The 17934-nt window shown below is 37.4% G+C and overlaps 1 protein-coding gene across 1 annotated transcript; it reads left to right on the forward strand.

Annotated features, from left to right (window-relative positions):
* Positions 1-864: 864 nt before the first annotated feature.
* On the forward strand, positions 865-17450 carry LOC139737560 (dihydroxyacetone phosphate acyltransferase-like). The gene is made up of 14 exons (XM_071648242.1): positions 865-1047; positions 1456-1632; positions 2293-2422; positions 4692-4895; positions 7600-7751; positions 8725-8852; positions 9284-9504; positions 10553-10816; positions 11558-11637; positions 12400-12540; positions 13143-13248; positions 15203-15296; positions 16995-17056; positions 17380-17450. Exons 1-14 carry the CDS (start codon positions 865-867, stop codon positions 17448-17450), a joined length of 2013 nt encoding a protein of 670 aa, XP_071504343.1.
* Positions 17451-17934: the final 484 nt, after the last annotated feature.

The raw sequence follows: 17934 nt of genomic DNA on the forward strand, positions 1-17934 counted from the left end.
GGCAAATCCAGACCAAAATTGTCATTATTTCATAAACGAGAGACGGTATACGCTGCAAGAAAATCGAACAAGCTCGATTCCCACTTGGCACTATGCTATACTATTCCATGCTATTCGGTACTTTCGAATAGTGCCCTCTTATGTGAACCGGTGTGAGGAAATCCTGTTGTTCGATTCAAGCTATTCATGTGCCCTCGAAAACGAGCACCGAATACCCGAATAGTATACTTCCATGTGAACGCAGCCTTAGTAAATTCAAATGACATGTTCATTTATAGTAATAGCTGGCTGCAGGTTCAGACTAAAGGCTCAGATTAGTTTCAGTATCACTCTGCTAGAATGTGTATTTGGACATGTGTGTCCTTGTTGATTTATTCAGATGACTAGATCAGGGACCAATTGCAGTTACTTTTACGGCCGTAAAATGCAGGATGTAGATCTAATTTACATTGATATTTTAATTTAAAGAATGGTATTCTCATTGATAACCGCCACAAACCCAAGATGCCAGATAAAGCAAGCCACCCATAATTTAACCATGATGCCATCCAAACTTTGACCACCAACTACAGTTGTAACTACCGGTACTTGTATTACGAACCTATGCTTCTGCGTGTGGTCAAATTGTGGCATGGGACATCGATCCTTGAAGCAGGTTTTTAAGGTAATTTCCACCTGTATTTTAATTGGCTCTGTAATATAGCTAAGTTTATTTTCTTCATTTTGAGCATATTAATGTGCAAGTTCAGCAGAGATTAACCTGAACATGTGAATGTCACCTGAGTACCACAATTATACACTTGAACATATTTGCAGCTTGTAAAGACATTTGCTTTGATCTTTACTTGCATGCCAGGAGGAGTAATGGCAAGACTGAGATGTGAATATGATGACATCCTGGAGCCTAGGAGGGTTGGCTCGGACATCAGGTTTGGGTTGCAGACATTACGAGGTGTGCCAGAATACAGGCACATGAAGAAACAGACTCCTCATGAAGTGAAAGAACATGTCTTGAAGTCACAGCGACTAAGACATGTCATTGAAGAGGTAAGAAGTTATCTCAATTTCTTTTCCCCATCTAATTTCTTAATTTCTATTTGTGTATATATGTATACTGCTGTCATTAAGAAATAATGTAATAACAAATGTTGAATTGCTGCTATTTCCGTCCAAAATGTCAATAGCCAGTGTTGTGCTAAGGGCCATCAGACAGAAATTATTGACATGTGGAGGCATTAATGATACCAAGTAGGCCCTAATGGATATTACTGGTACATGTGTCCCAGTTCAGTAAGATGACATGCAGGGTCCACAGAACATTGTCATTTAGAAGGCTGACCAGTCCATAAAGGGTTTTCATCCTATTCCTGGTTCTACAGCCCATGACTCATATACCTTCAGTGTGATGTTTTCTCCAGCTCTGTTCTCCATGCTTGCATCTTTTCTGTCATCTAGCTTGTCTCTGAGAAGGGAGTGGAGCCAGAGGTGGTGTACAAGGAAGCAGATGCCATCCTTGTAGAGATGGGTCACAATCTCAACATGACCAACCTGCGATGTCTGGCCGTCATCTTCTCAAAAGTCTTCCAACAACTTTTTCAACATGTCTATGTCAACCCAGCTGGCATTCAAAAGGTTAGGTTCACTCTCTATTTGTGTGTAAGATTTATGGATTATGAACTTGTTCTCACTTGTTAATTTTTCCAACATTAGTGCATGTGTGGTCATTCTTTAAAAGTTTTAGTTATTTTTCCTTACATTTTTGCTGAATTGTTAATGGTCATATGGGTGGCGTATAATTTTCTTGAATGACACCTGGTTAGAATGCAAATGAAGTTCTTTCCTGTGAACATGTGTAAATTTGATGTGATAAAGGTAGTGACTCTCAGTCTCAGTTGTGATGACCTAATATCAAGTCAGAGAATCATCACCTTTGCAAACACAAACGTCCAGTGATAGAATCAGATTTAAAAGCAAAACAGTTATGACATCAAATATGTCCAATACCTGCTCTGAATGACATCTGATGTTTCCTTTCATAAAGACTTGTTATAAACAAGACTTGTTATATCCTGTGTCTGAAAAGACCAGTCAGAATAATGTGGTACAAGTAGGCCCTATGTAACTCCAAGCAAATTCATTACTGAGTTTTTTGTTTTGGTTTGGGTTTTTTTTTTTTTTTTTTTGTTTGTTTGGGTTTTTTTTTTTGGGGGGGGGGTTGTTTGTTTGATTGTTTGTTTTTAATCAGAAGTATAGGTTTTTTTGTACTTCATGATTTTTGTTCTTTTATTTCAGATGAAGACAAGAATGAGAGAGACGCCAGTTGTCCTTCTTCCAACTCATCGGAGCTACCTCGACTTCCTCCTCATGTCCTACATCTTATTTCACTACCATCTTCCACTTCCAGTCATCGCTGCTGGGGCTGGTGAGTAAAGTCAGGTTTTGACTTCAGATGATGTGATGTCAGTTTTTATTTGATATATTGTGATGTGATATACACTTGTAGCATTGATTTGACTAGATGTGAAGAATATATGACTGCGTGATGTGACTGTATTATTCATGAGATAGGTCAACATTGTATGATCTAACATGGCACGCTAAAAAACGAAACTTGTAATCTGGTATGATCATTACAGCAAGTTTCTGCTGATTTTTGCCTCTTTAAGAATTGAATTGAATTGAATTGAGGTTATTTCCACATCAGACATTAAAACATTGGTCATACATACACAAAAGTACAAAAAATACATTCAAAATACGAAGGGTGCAAGAGAAGGAAAAGAAGGAATACGTACTATCAGTCTCATAAATTACACTGAGTTTCAAGTTTATCCAAACAATCTTTTTAATAAAGTCTCATTAATTGTTTTAAGGACTTACTACCTTTGACTGAATATAATTATTCCAAAGGATTGGACCATTATCTTAAAAAAAGAATGGAAGATTATAACATTTTAATAAATGTGATTGAAAGGAGGATGGATATTACAGGTATTCTAGTGTTGTGATTATGAAATGATCAATTCCAAGTAAAATGATTCAAATATTTCAGGAAAAAAATGTTACTTAATCTAAACATAAACTTGGATATGGGACTGAGTATATGTGTCACTTGTTGGGTGCCTTTTTATGCTGTTTTGTTGTCGAGCCCTCTGGAGGTGTGGGGAGACTAAGGGATCGCCTGCGGCGTCTGTCCGTCCGTCCGTCCGTCGTCTGTCCATAGCGCTACAAAAACTTGAATAACTCTCTACTGAGGACTTCAATTTCAATCAAACTTGGAGGGAAGAGTGGTTATACAAAGTTACACATTTTACCAAACATGAAGGTCACCTCAAGGTCAAAGGTCACAGGCAGAGGTCAATGAACTTTAGGGCCCAATGTTAAGTTTTTAAAGCACATTTCGATTACGGCTCATAACTTTTGATGTATATGTCCGTGTGTGACCAAACTTGGATGTTAGATGTCCCATGGGGAGTTGAAGATCACCACAAGGTCAAAGGTCACAGACAGGTGTCAACAAACTTTTAAGGCCCAATGTTAAGTTTTTACGGCTCGTTTCGATTATGGGTCATAACTTTTGATCCCTTTGTCCGTTTGTGACCAAACTTGGATGGTAAATGTCCCTTGGGGATTTGAAGGTCACAACAAGGTCAAAGGTCACAGACAGGGGTCATTGAACTTTTAGGTCCCAATGTTAAATTTTTGCGATGCATTTCAATTATGGCTCATAACTTTTGATACCTATGTCCATTTGTGACCAAACTTGGATGGTTGATGTCCCTTGGGGAGTTGAAGGTCACCACAAGGTCAAAGGTCACAGACAGGGGTCAACGAACTATTAGGGCCCAATGTTAAGTTTTTACTGCGTGTTTCACTTATGGCTCATAACTTTTGATCCCTATGTCTGTTTGTGACCAAACTTGGATGATAGATGTCCCTTGGGGAGTTTAAGGTCATCACAAGGTCAAAGGTCACAGACAGGGGTCAACAAACTTTTAGGGCCCATTGTTCAGTTTTTACGGCGCGTTTCGATTATGGCTCATAACTTTTGTTCCCTTTGTCCGTTTGTGACCAAACTTGGATGGTAAATGTCCCTTTGGGAGTTGAAGGTCGCCACAAGGTCCAAGGTCGTAGTTGGGTCAATGAACTTCTGGGAGTTAGAAAAAGATTAATTTTTTCTATGCGAATGGGCGAGATACAATATGGCGCTTGCCTTGTTTGATTTGTTTATAACAATTTTATTTCTGATTAGAATTCCCTTTACAATTGTACATTGCATATCCAAACATAGTTGTTTTTTCAGCAAATCCTTTGTGAACTTCTAAGCTAGCCAAAATGCTTTAATTATCTTTCATTGTCATTGCTGTTTCGGTGCTTTTTTCTTCATGAGTAAATTCAATATGTAATAAGATGATATTAAATCAATTATCATTTTAACATGTACTTTCCTACTTTGTATTTACCAAATCTATCAGAAAATTAATTCTAATATTCAAAAGTTAGTAAAGTATACCCTGAGCAAAATAAACCTGTTTAAGATTGGTCCATTACATGGTAGAAGTGTACCTAAATGAATATTAAAGAGAATCTGAAAAGTATGTTTTGTCTATAGACATATGAGATAATTTGCACAAACAACTGTACATTGTATCCACTGGTTATGCTGCACTTCTCTTATTCTGATTTAACAGATTTTATGCACATGAAGTTTGTTGGAGAGATCTTGAGAAGAGCTGGTGCTTTCTACATCCGAAGGTCATTTGGTTCGGACAAACTCTACTGGGCAATATTCACAGAATACACGCAGGTTACCCTGGTCAATGGGGAAGCTCCTATTGAATTCTTTGTTGAGGGGACACGAAGTCGAATTGGAAAGTTTCTCTCTCCAAAGTTGGGTAAGGAAATGTCATCTTCTTTCCCTCAGGCTGATACAATCATACAAAGAGGTTGAGAGCTCTTTCTTATCCAGCACTGTGAATGTGCAGTATTCACATCATGGAATATTTTGATGATACCATATGCAATGATTCAATTTCGGTTTTAATTGATGTCACTGTTAGCTCAATGCAGTCTTCTACAAAGGCGTAGAACTGACTGCAAAATTCTAGTGAATATATGATGTTATGGTTACATTTTGTGTGTGTGGGTGAGGTTGTCCTATCATGTGTGTGTGAGGTTGTCCTATCATGTGTGTGTGTGTGTGTGTGTGTGTGTGTGTGTTTTGACGTTATAAAACAAAAGATAAGAATGCTTTTTTATGCCTAAAGCAATCTATTCTTTGCCAGTAAAAGCAGGTTTAACCTCCTATAGGAAATTAAGTCATTTTGACTCTGTAGTGCAAGGGAGGGATCTAAAAATTGTGAATACAGGACATGTAAAAAAAAAGCTTAAATCTATCAAGTTGTTCATAATTTGTCAATAAAATAAGCTGGTATTCATTGTGAGATAATATATAGATACTGAGCAGTATAGTAGAGTACTTGTGAACATCTTGTAGCAGAGAGTCAATTAATCGTCTTATGTTTTTTCAAAGAAAAGCGAAAATGATTGGTGACCTATTAATCTTTGCTATTATCTATCACACCTCTTCATTCTTTGCATGAATTAGGTCTGAATATTTGTTATGTTATGGTTATAGCTTGAATGGGCACTGGATACATTTTTCCTATGTGAGTACAGTATGTGTTTGTGTGTCAGGATGTGTTTTCTGGAGCAGGGGCAGAAAACATTCAAGTTCTTCATGTGTCAATCTGTTTACAAGAGAAGTATAGTTTATCCTTTGCTTCCTTTATGCAAGATATGACATTAGTGGCAATTCATAGAAGTGTGGTAACTTTGCCCATACATGAATCTCAGTCTATCATGTACCACATCATGTCTGTTCCACATCAGTGTCATATACAGCCAAACCTGTCTATCTTAGCGGCCACCCAAGGGAGACCCTCCCCCCCCCCCCCCCAAAAAAAAAAAAAAAAATAGTGGCTGCTATTGACAGATGGCCGCTATAGACAGATTCTTTAACATAGCTTTTTTTCTAAGAAGATATTTTTTTAGTGGCTGTTACAGATAGGTGACTGCTAAGGCAGGTTTGACTGGATTTTAAAGAAATGATGTGATGCATGTGGTGCTTAATCTACTTCAGCATAATCACTACATACATCACTTGTCAATGAACTCTCAAAGAACTTAGAACTGTCAACATGAGTTTAACTCTTTATGTGCCACGTTCGCACGACCGACTCAGTCGACGGCATGCCAACTTCGCATATTCTGCTCTACAAACAAAGCCGCCAAAACCGATCAATAAATCGCTAATCCCACGGTACAATCAAAACGTTTCTCGCGCTTTTGTTCCTCTCACATATGGCTTGCATTCTATGTGGTGAATGACTATCAAGCGGTGTTCCCAACTAGATTTTGCATGTACACTTTAAGTTTCTGTCACTATTTTATGTGCAAAAGTCATTCCTTTACAGTAATGTAGCAACTGGTAATTCCAAAGAAAAATTGAAAATAGAATTGTTATACATTGTATATGGAGCAAAGTTTGGCATTCCTCTTTAACTTTGCTCACTATTATGTCCAGCTTAACAGAATTTTGTAGAAGTTATACAGATTGGAAAAATGGAATTCTTTCTCTAAGCATGACTATCTTCGTGTCTCAGAATAACGTGGCACACAGGGGGTTTCCACCATGGCACATAAAGAGTTAAGCTGTTCTGAAGAGTGTGGATTGTTGCTTAACTCCAAAGACTGTAGTCATAAAACACCATTGACATTGTACGTCATCATACCTCTGATGGGCTTGAAATGCAAAAAGACTTAGCCTTATGTAGACAGTGTATGGATTTGTCATGTCTTTGTCATTTGTGTGTCCTTACCACAGTTTATGTCAATATGCCCTATCTGATTGTGGTCCCTTGGAAGAAATGTGTTTATTATACAGATTAGCTGTTCAAAGGCACTTTGATATCCTCACTGCAACCAAGTAGGGTTTTTTTCAGAATTTCTTGTGGGAAGTCACATCTAATTGATTTTTTTTTGTCAACCCTCCTCTTTGTATTTTTTGCAGAGAAAACATTACTTCTGCAGTTATCAGAAAAATGAGAACTAACAAATTACTGAGGCCGTGTTTTCTTTAAACTCTGCACAATGAGCCATTATTTGTTTTCTGTGAGCAATGCAAGTAGATTTGAAATTTTACCAGAATTGTAACTCGTGGGCAATTTCCATGTATAGCATAAAATATTCTCACACCAAAATATATGGAATGCATTGAATACTTACCAAAATGAAAGTTCTTACAGTACAGCTAGTGAAATAAAGAAACAGGGAATTTCTGTGAACAGTTGTTGCAAGTAATGATGAGCTGTGAAACCATATAGACTGTTTCAATTTAGGTACTTTTTTTATGCTAATGTCTATGTCAGCTATAACTGAGGGTCTTCAGTATGTCTGAAATTCACAGAGAATCATTCATCGTTGTACAATACAGAGAATAGAAATCGGACACAATGTTCACCGGCCCTGACCACTCATCTGCCCCTTGCTAGTTGTGTCCTTTGAGAATGACTGATATCTTATCTCCTGTTTGCCTAGGCCTACTGTCTGTTGTTGTGGAGCCATTTCTGAAGGGCAAAGTGACAGATGTGACACTGGTTCCCATTAGTATCAGCTATGACAGGATTGTAGAAGAGAAGCTCCATGCTCAGGAAATGCTTGGAACACCCAAGCCAAAGGAGTCTACCTCGGTAATCATTACAGATAATTGTTTGAAATCACTTTCCTGTTCACAATAAGTCATACGCTTTTGATCCAACAAGACATTCATCTTGTAAACATGGCTACTGGTGAACCGTGTTCATGTTCAAGAGGACCACAGATATTTTCCTTATAGATAATGTCTCCTTATGAAAAAAGGAGAGAAAAAAAAAATGACCTCCAGCAACGAGAAAAAAGGGCTTGAATATTCAACACTGTAAGTCTGTACATGAGAGCCTTATGAAATTACATCCCCAAAATGGGACACAAGTTCAGATGGTCAACAGAGGTTTTTGGTTACAGCGTACCTTGTTATATGATAGTTACCAGTAATATGATTTAAACTGTATTAGTATCAATTGGATGAGAGCCAAGTGAATTGTTAACTGGTACCTATTGTGACACACCAGCCAGCGAACATCAACTATGCAGTCATACTGTGATATCAATCTGATAATCATCCTTATGAGTGTATTTCATGTTGTCTGCCACATTGTGTCATAGTATTAGAATCAAAATGACAATTTATTTACAGGATAACAAGATTGTTAAAAGTCTTGTATTCTTTACCATATGCTGTATTTTTGTTCAATTTGAAATACTAATACAGCTGCACTGTATATACTGTAATTGTTGTTGAAACATACCAATATTTAGATGATAGAACTTAGAAGAATATCTTCCTGACATGTAGCATACAGTGAGCTCCTACATTATAACAAATCCTTCTCCTGAGTTTACTAAGTATGAGTTCAATGTTCCCCTATTACATTACTCTTTATAATGTTTTAGTATAAAGCATTTGTCAAACTTTCATCATAATTAAATGTCATACTGTCATAAATCCATATGAAGTGTACATCATATGTCCAATGATACATGGCTTGTGTTGTGATACATGTAGATATTTCAGTTCTCTAAAGTTCAGTCTTGTCTGTCTCTCTGTATTATATTTTTTCCCAGGGTCTGGTGAAAGCTAGAAAGATTTTCCAGGAAGACTTTGGCAATATAACAGTTCACTTCTGTGATCCAATTTCTTTGAGAGATCATCTGTCATCCTTAGACCGATCGGCCCACAACCTCTCTCCCCGGTGGGTCAACTCTCCCTGCAAAACATCCAGATGTTATGGCATATATAACTAGTTTGCAGGGTTGAAATATTACATGAAAGACTTGTAACTTAACTGGTTGAATTTCATACCAATGTCTTCTATGCCTTACATATCATCTTTAGTATGACAGCTTGTAGTTATGGAACAGATGACAATTTCACTAGTTTTCATGAATTTTATGAAATGAGTTTTGATTTGTGTAATGACAAAGGCTCTGAGAGTGATAGTGATTGTATCGCTGATGGCTGTTTTAGTTATGATTAGACTGGATATGGCAATAATAATGACAATGATAATAGAAATAATAGAATAACTTTTGATAGTAATGATTTGACTACAAATGACAAGATCAGTAGTACTCAATGCAAGAAAATATTGAAATGTTTGATATGATTCCTTTCAAATCTTAGATTCCTGTTCTCATTGGTACCTGAGGAGCAGCAAGCAATAGAAAACATTGCACATGAAGTTCAACAGATTCAGCGAGATCACATAATCTTGTCACCATGGACACTGTGTGCTGCCTGCCTCATGCAGCGTCCTGACATGTATGTTATCACTGAGCTGACCAGAGAGGTAGTATGGCTGAGGGACATGGTCTCTCAGTACGGGGTCCAAGTACGTTGGCCAGGTAGGATATTATAGTCAATATCTTAAACGTTCAACCCCAGCACTATTTAGATTTCATATTAAAACAAACAACAACAAAAAAAGGTATGCAAGTATGCTCCAAGGAGGGTCTGCACAGTATTAGAAGGAGAAGAATATGATCTTTCATTTTGTCCACATTGTTTTAATTGGAAGGTTAACAATAAACACCTGAATGCTACCTTGATATTGGAAAGCCTTGAAAGCTGATAAATTTAAACTTTAAGGCTATTCTAAGGAGCTGGATTAAGAGAGAATCTGTAGCATTGTGTTTTCACTGCATGTCGTTTATGAATTTGATGTTGTTTTAGACTATTATATCAATTATTGCCAGGGCTATTTCATCTGAAGCTTGCCATCCTTCATATTTCATTTTCACAACTGGTGGAAAAAACATAGTAGTATGAATTTATATAGGTCCATATGTAGTTTGGGGCTATTAATTTTTCATTTTTAAGGGTGTCTTGGGAAGATCAGGGGGTCAAGATTAAATGTAAAACTCTGAAATTAATCACTTAATGTTATACAGTTGTAAATAATATGAAAAATAGGCACATCATCTTCAAATTCATATATATGTAGTATGAATGGTTGACACTTTAATGCACTTTCTGCATTGTATGTAAGATATCATGAATATAATTTCACATTCTGGCAGTGACCATATGTAACTTTAATTTTGTCAAGTTTGTCCATAAGCACAGTACAGCACGATAATGGACTGATTAATTGTTTAAAAAAAAAAGAACTATACATTATAAATCAATACCCAAGGATAGATAGAGCATAATATGTAGTAGTTTACATGTTCATGACAAGCATCAGGGTTGTTAAATCCAAGTGTTTTCTGCTGTGTACATGAGCAATTGTCTTGTCAGGGGATAATCACTTAAATCAAAAAATGAAATGAAAAAGTTATTGTTTACATACAGCTGAGTAGTTGGTACCAAGGCTGTTCAATTGTAACAGTACTAACTCAATATTGCAGTGACAATGATGATACCATGATTATCTTTGCTTGATTGTGTCAGGAGGTTCAGAAGCTCAGCTGACCATCCAAACCAATCTGGGTGTTCATCAGACTCTGGTTAGACATCACAGGGACGGCAGACTCACCTTTAACAGGTCTCTCTATGACAACAGTGGCAGCGTGGACACCTCAACTATAGAGGGTGTCTTGACACATGCAGCCGTTCACGTCAATGTTGCCATGTATCGAAACTACCTGGCAGCATCCATGGCTGTGTATGGGACGTTATCACTGGCCTTTTGTGGTCTGGAGCAGTGCAGGAAAGGTAAGGATGACTACCGGTAACCCTAGGGGCACGGTAGGGACTGAAAGGTAAGGATGACTAGCCCTAAGGGCAGGGTAGGGACTAAGATTTGAGAATGGCTAGCCCTCAAGGGCCAGAGTAAGAGAAAAGAGGTGAGAATTACTAGCCAAGAGAGGAGAAGATGACTATCTCAGAGAGGTGAGGATGACTAGCCCACAAGGAAAAAGATTACAAGGCCTTTAGGATAGGGCAAAGGACGAGAAGTGAGAGAAATTGGCCCAAAGAGAAGAAGATGGGTAGCCCTCAGGGCGGGGCAGGGAGGAGAAGTAGATGGGTAGCCCTCAGGGCGGGGCAGGGAGGAGAAGAAGATGGGTAGCCCTCAGGGCGGGGCAGGGAGGAGAAGAAGATGGGTAGCCCTCAAGGCGGGGCAGGGAGGAGAGGAGACAGATACTCTGACCCTCTACATACTGGAAACATGATTCTAACCTAACTCTAGGCACACTAATTTTAGCCTAAATTTTGGCATACTAGTATTGTCTGGACCCTCCTTGATGATTCTTTGGAAGCAGCACTGTTTTCAGACTAAATTCTTTGACTCCTTCACCATTTTAAGAATTGATTAATGCATGAGTGATTGTTCATAATAGATGAAGTGACAAATTCACTCTGTTGATAATGAGTTTGTTTTGACTTGAAGTGAATTATACACTTGTTTATCATTCATAAGTCTAGCTATTAATTTGAACTTTGTTTATGTTGTAGATGAACTCTTTGCACAGTATGAATTTATGGCTGCACTGCTGTCTGAGGAATTCCCATCACAGCCTAAAGGCAGTCACCAGGTGTGGTTACAACTTTCTTCTTCATCATCTTTCAAGTATCAGTGTCACATACATTGGAAAAAAAGTGTCATTAAAAGTATTTTGGGGCTTGTATATTGATGGAATATGTCAGAAGTGTGCCCAGTGTCTCAATCCTTGGACAAGATTTTTTACCCACCATGTTCCTCTTGGCCCAGGTGTGTAAATGGGTACCTGGCAATGCTAGGGTGATAATAATGGCAGGGCCCTCTGGTAGAGCAGTGGCAACAATGAAGAGGCTACCCTGGATAAAGAAGACCATGTTATTATTATTATTTAAAAGTGCACTGTTTACTTGAATTGTCCAGAATGCAGCATGACCTTTTTTTTTTTAGCCAAACATTTCATTCTATACAAAATTTATCCCAGACAAGACACAATTTGTTTTTATGGGAGAACAATGTTGTTGAAATGAGTAAACAAAGATGTGGGTGGTTTTCACATCTGTTTGATACATGCAAGGAGTTGGACGAATGAAACTGCTCTAATTTCCTACATGTGATTATATTTTGTATTTCTACATGGACATTGATTACATTGACATTTCTGCATCTCAGTCCTGTGTAGCCTTTTGGTGTAATCAGGGAGAAAGCAACTGTGATATACAGACCTGTGGATCTTGAAAGTAAAATAACATAATGCATATTGATGCTTGGCCTTTAGAAATATGCTTTTTGGTCCCTGTCACTATTCAAGTAACACTGAATCAATGAAGTAACATGTCACTACCATCTCAATTGACAGAGATTTGAGAGTGTGCTTGCCAAGCTTGTGGCCAGTGGAGCAGTGGATGTGAGTAGAGATGACATCAGGATAACAGCAAAGGGAGAGAGAGAGATGGCATTTCTCACTGGTTTGATGTCTCCTTTCCTCCTTGGATACTGGGTAAGACTTTTCTCTCTCTCTCCCCCCCCCCCCCCTCTTTTTTTTTTCTCTCTCTCTCTCTCTCCTGCACCAGTATTTGATGGATGAGGCAGCATGGTTTAGATAGTCTGTCATATGAAATAACTATTATGGTCATCATAACTTGTGAAAATGACAACAGGAATTCTTTGAAATGTGTTTATATACATGAAGTGAGTTTTGCCACTCACCAGTAGTGTGGTAGGTTGTTACCATTTAAAGTTGACGTTGTGAAGTCCAAGTCTAAGGATGAACAAACCGGCCAATCATGGAGAAACTTTTGAAGCACTTGACTGAAAGGGCATCGAACTTGCCTCAAAATGTATGTTAACCTGTTGAGGATGGGCTGATTTTGCTACAACACACATTTCCCATAGACACTTGCCCGAGTATACTCGGGACTCGTCCTCAATGGGTTAGACAAGGTTAATTTGTAGTCTATCTGAGATAAATTGGGTGAAGATCAAAGGATGCATGTGCAATCTTTCTCCCTTTACAATGTATATATTTGTTTATTATCTCTGTTGACAGTATGTCCATATTTTCCAGACTGAATCTTGTGTCTTTTTGTCATGTGGCTGTAGCTGGTTTGTCAGCATCTTATGGCCCATCCCTCACCACCACAAGGTGTATCGCTGAAGCAGACAGCAAAAGACATCCAGCTTACCATAGCAACCATTGTTTCACAAGGTAAATCTAAGATCATGATTATTTACTGTCATTGTATTGTTTGTACTTTACTTCTAAAGAGACAATTTATTACAGAAGTGAATCATATTAGATTTAAAGATTCAAGTCTCCAATACATATTATCTAAGTTTTATGATTCTGTGTTTCATAAGAAAATGTAGTGATGCAGACGAAATAATCAAAATTCAATATAGGGGAATCCCGTTATAACGAGATCGGATACAACGAGAATCATTGCGAGATAATTTTCGGGCCTAAAAACAAAGACGAATTTGTGCCGATATAAAAGACAACTTTTTTTTTTAAACCGAACTTACCAACGGGCAAAATCACGCTTTATTTCAAAACCGGAAAAGGTTAATTCTCCGCGAATTGTCTGAATTATCGTTGCGTGCAAGCAGAGACTACCATCTGCTAGTGCCAAACAGAACGCAATCAAGGTGACGTGCCGCAAGTTCATAAAGTCTCTTTCCAAGGGACGTGATGGAACAACATCGGAATATTTAGAAGCTGTAGCCTTCGCTATTTATGCCGAAATGTTATCACAAACACTACTATTCGAATTAATATTCTTTAATGGCTTAAACAAGAAAAATGGTTAACATGTATTTACGTATCCGAAATGTTTCCAGAGATATGTAACGGCAGTATCTAACAGTGAGCGACGAACACAGCGAATTGTACGTTTTGGGAGAAATTTTGAACATGTTCAAATATCCTTTCTGTTAAGAAAAACTGGTTGTAAAAATGAAAACTGTTTTTGAGTTTGATCGCAATTGTTATCGAACCCTAACGAAAGTTAGAATCTGCTATTATTCGTTGCTTTCGCAAACATTAGCCGCTCAGTTAGATACCCATTCACATAACTTTTATTTTAAGATAAATTGAATTAGATGTCCAAATTAAAATACGACAGGGTCGTATGCTAAAATTTGAACTAACTCAACTCTTAGCTTATCAAAATACAAGTGCTATTTCAGTCAATTTTGCAATCCACAGTTACCCGGTACTGGTTTTTGTTTTCGTAAACGGCATTTACCCGTCAATCTCATCGGGTAAAACATTCACGCAAAGCACGCATTCAACCTGATGTATCACAACAAGCTGGAAGCACTTGGCGCTCTTGCAGTAAAATTAGTTCACTTTTCGCTCATCGCACTGTACAGTAATAGCGAGAGAATAAATAGGATATTGGGCACGGTTTCCCTGGAGGAAATGAAAAACAAGAGTATAAATTGTGGTGCGTGGTTTATATCAATGATTTGTCATAGAATGAAAGATAAATCCAGATTTTACTCACAGCTTATTCATCCACGGGAGTTACGCTAAACGCAACATTGATAGCGCGATTACATTACCTTTAGTTGCATAAATTTTGCTTCATCTCTCTTCTCAGATGTGCAGATTGATCAGCATGGGGATAACAAAAGGCAGGCCCATCTGAAACATTCAATAACAAGCGTCAAGAAAAAAAAAATTATTGTAATTATCGCAAGAATGCTCTCGCATTTTCCTGTCGCATTTGTTGTTTTTCTGTTCATCGATATGACGTCATCATATTATTTAATGCACGTAATCCAATTTTAACAGAGCATGTTTATATAAAGTGTGCATTCCACAAGTGTTCGGATACAACAAGAATCCAGATATAACAAGAAAGATCACCCGGAACCGACGATCTTGTTACAATGGGATTCCCCTGTGTACCAGTAATCCATTAATCTATTCATCTAATCTGTACAGAGGTTATAGAGCAAGTATGTTACTTTCCCAGTATTTTCACTTACACTCAACTCAATGACGTACATGATAAATTTATTTGCATGCTAAAAGTATCTGCACAAAATATATTCTTTACATGCAGTTTCAAAGATAAAGTGTAAAGAATTCAGTTAAGGCAAGGAAGCTTCAACTACAAGCTTACACATTTAAACTTGATGATCCACATTCGTAGGAAAGCTTCATCATTATGAGGTGTTGTCCCTCAATCTATTGACCAATGCCTTGACCGCTCTCATCCAAATGGGTATTGTCCTGAGGGAAAAGAGGTGAGTGGAATTCTGTCATTTTTTGTACAATCACCATGACTGACAAGTGAATACACCAGCTGCTTAGATTTAGAAGTTGTGTGTAAATACACCATGAGGCCTTTCAGATGGCCATTGTATCTCATATTTCAATGTGTTTACAAGAACATTTAGCTAATGGAGCCTATTTTTGCCTTCCCAAAAGCAAACCATTATCATGTTTGTCCATCTATGTTTTTCAAATCAAATTTGCCCAATAATAACTAAGCTTGATGTGTATTCACTTCCATGACAAAGTATTTCTCCTTTAAATGTGTGCATAATCCAGTGTGAATGTTTGTTGAGAGCTGCTTTTTAGATTGACTTGTCAAGGAGCTATCACACATATATAAGCCAGTTCAGAGTAGCTTATGTGTACGTGGGTACAAATGACTTTTCTTTTTTCCAACTTGGTTAGGCACTTCACTTGTTTTCAAAGTGACAAATTGAATGAGCTTGCCCGATGTAACAGTTAATGAAATTCATCAGTCATGTTCAAACAAAGGAGAAATTTGCATGGACCAGATGACCTGATTGGTCCATCAATCAACACTTTGGAAACATCTGTTTTTATTCTTTTGCATTGAATGTATCAACAATATTTTTCTATTGATATCGCCAAATAGTACTTCTGCTGTCAAGTGGGTGTGCTGGTGAGCACCAATTATAAGGATTTCTTGAACAATCATTACCTCACAAATGCTTACCTCAGTGCATTTAAAAACCAATATACCTTGTTGGTATGAATGATCCTTTTCTGCTCATGTGCAAAGTGGAACCCTAAACTGGTTATTGTATTGAATGTTATTTGGAGTTTGCAGTCAGTGAGGAGTACCCAAACAGTTTATAACTCTCACATGATTAGAAATATCTTTCATAAATATGAAAAGATAAGGTTTGAAGACAGACAAAGTTTCTTCACACTCAGTGTGAATACTAATGAGAAGAGAAGATACATTCCATGCATTCTTACATTGATTGTGGAGGATGGATGTGTCTCTGCATTGTGAAATATTACTTTGCATCACAACACCAACAAAAAGTCAAGTGGCAGTCAAATGAAGAGAGACTCTCTGCCATAGCATGATATATAGTCTGTCCTCATTTGATGTTCTTAACCCACTGAAACAAGAGATGACAATCCAGCCACAAGGAAAGTTACTGTAAGGAAACAGGACTGAAGTTGAGAATCTATTGAAGTGCATTGACTGACTCCTTGTAATACATGGGACCAAAAAAAAAAAAAAAAAAAAAAATGACGGATTTAAAACAACAACTTGGCATGCTTATGCACAAGCAAATTCTATTTTCTAAGCATGATAACAATCAGTGCTGGCTGTTCTTTAGAGGGTTTTTTTTTTTCATGTATCTATTTATTTTTTAAGGATTTTCATGTACAATATGCAACATATGGGTAGAAAATGGAGAGTGGAAAGTTGAAAGATATGTACAAACTCTACCTTAATTCCTTCACTATTCCTAGCTTCAGATAGAGATAGAAAGGTTATTCTTTCAGATTATACCCCAAAAGACAAAAAAGATAAGTCTACACAAATTTTTGGGACTACTGCAAAAACAACATGTGCAAGTTTATTTGGATTTGTGATGCACTGTCATAGCATTCTGTTTTTATATTTACCCTTCCTATGCACTCAGTAGATTTTTTTTTCTTCAATTTAGCACCAATGGAGCGATAATTTCATGGACTACAGATGCAGTCTCAAGAGTGGCAGATAAGATTGGTGAGATTTTCCTTTTCTTTTGTGGTTTGTTTTGGTTTTTTTCTCTCTTGTCTCTCTTGACATATTGTGCAATAAGGATCAAAGAAAAATTTTGTAAAACAAACCATGATATAGAAATTTTGTTATTATTCACCGACTTTCACCATACTCATATGTATAAAGTTTTGAATTTTCTGAAGGAATAAGTATTGCTTTTGTGCATAATGGAAAATATTTGCTTTCATTTCTACTCCTGTACAATATTTGTGGCAGAAGACTGAGAAGAGTGATTATCTCTTACCCTTGTCTCCCATTTGTCTCTCATGTTTCCTTCCTTGGTACAGGGGAGTTCATCCAGCTACCAGTTGGTGTCCCATTGAGTGTGGGAGATATGTCTGTGCCAGCCAAACTCTAGTCCTTCACCATCATCTATTACAGTCTATTCATCGTTTGCAGGGTAAAATGTCACATTAGAAGGAATGGTAGCTGATCTCTCATGCTTTCATCACCATATGTGTCTTTTTGCTGAGGTAGAGAGAAAACAATCATGTAATTCAAACAGACAAAGGCAAAGTCACAAATGTTCAGTGCATGTATGTCCACTGTCTATGTGAGACAGGATTATACCAGGTGGTATTGAGTGAAAATATTACCAAACATGTATTTTGCCACCGTAACAGGATCCTTTCTGCAACTGGAAAACCACATTTCTTTGTCATTTGGAGCATAAAAGGTATATCTAAGCAGTCCCTTGCCACATTTACAAATTTATATTTTTCTCAAACATCCATTGGGCTTGTTTGTATTGTTCTGTGTCTGGGTTTGTATTTGAATGTATTATGCATAAAATTACATAATGCTACCAGTAGTCAAAATTTCATGATATATTATACATGGGA

The sequence above is a fragment of the Diadema antillarum genome, unplaced genomic scaffold (assembly GCF_040938485.1).
Source record: "Diadema antillarum isolate AM-2024a unplaced genomic scaffold, OU_Dant_1.0 seq00000696_RagTag, whole genome shotgun sequence".
NCBI classification, from domain to species: Eukaryota; Metazoa; Echinodermata; class Echinoidea; order Diadematoida; family Diadematidae; genus Diadema; species Diadema antillarum.

What these genes read in the sequence shown, in the direction of transcription:
- LOC139737560 (XM_071648242.1), top strand. Translation starts at nt 865, where the DNA reads ATGGCAAGACTGAGATGTGAATATGATGACATCCTGGAGCCTAGGAGG. An exon ending in AGCCTAAAGGCAGTCACCAG is followed by an intron (nt 11,638 to 12,399) that starts GTGTGGTTACAA and finishes CTCAATTGACAG; the next exon opens with AGATTTGAGAGTGTGCTTGC. An exon ending in CTTTCCTCCTTGGATACTGG is followed by an intron (nt 12,541 to 13,142) that starts GTAAGACTTTTC and finishes ATGTGGCTGTAG; the next exon opens with CTGGTTTGTCAGCATCTTAT.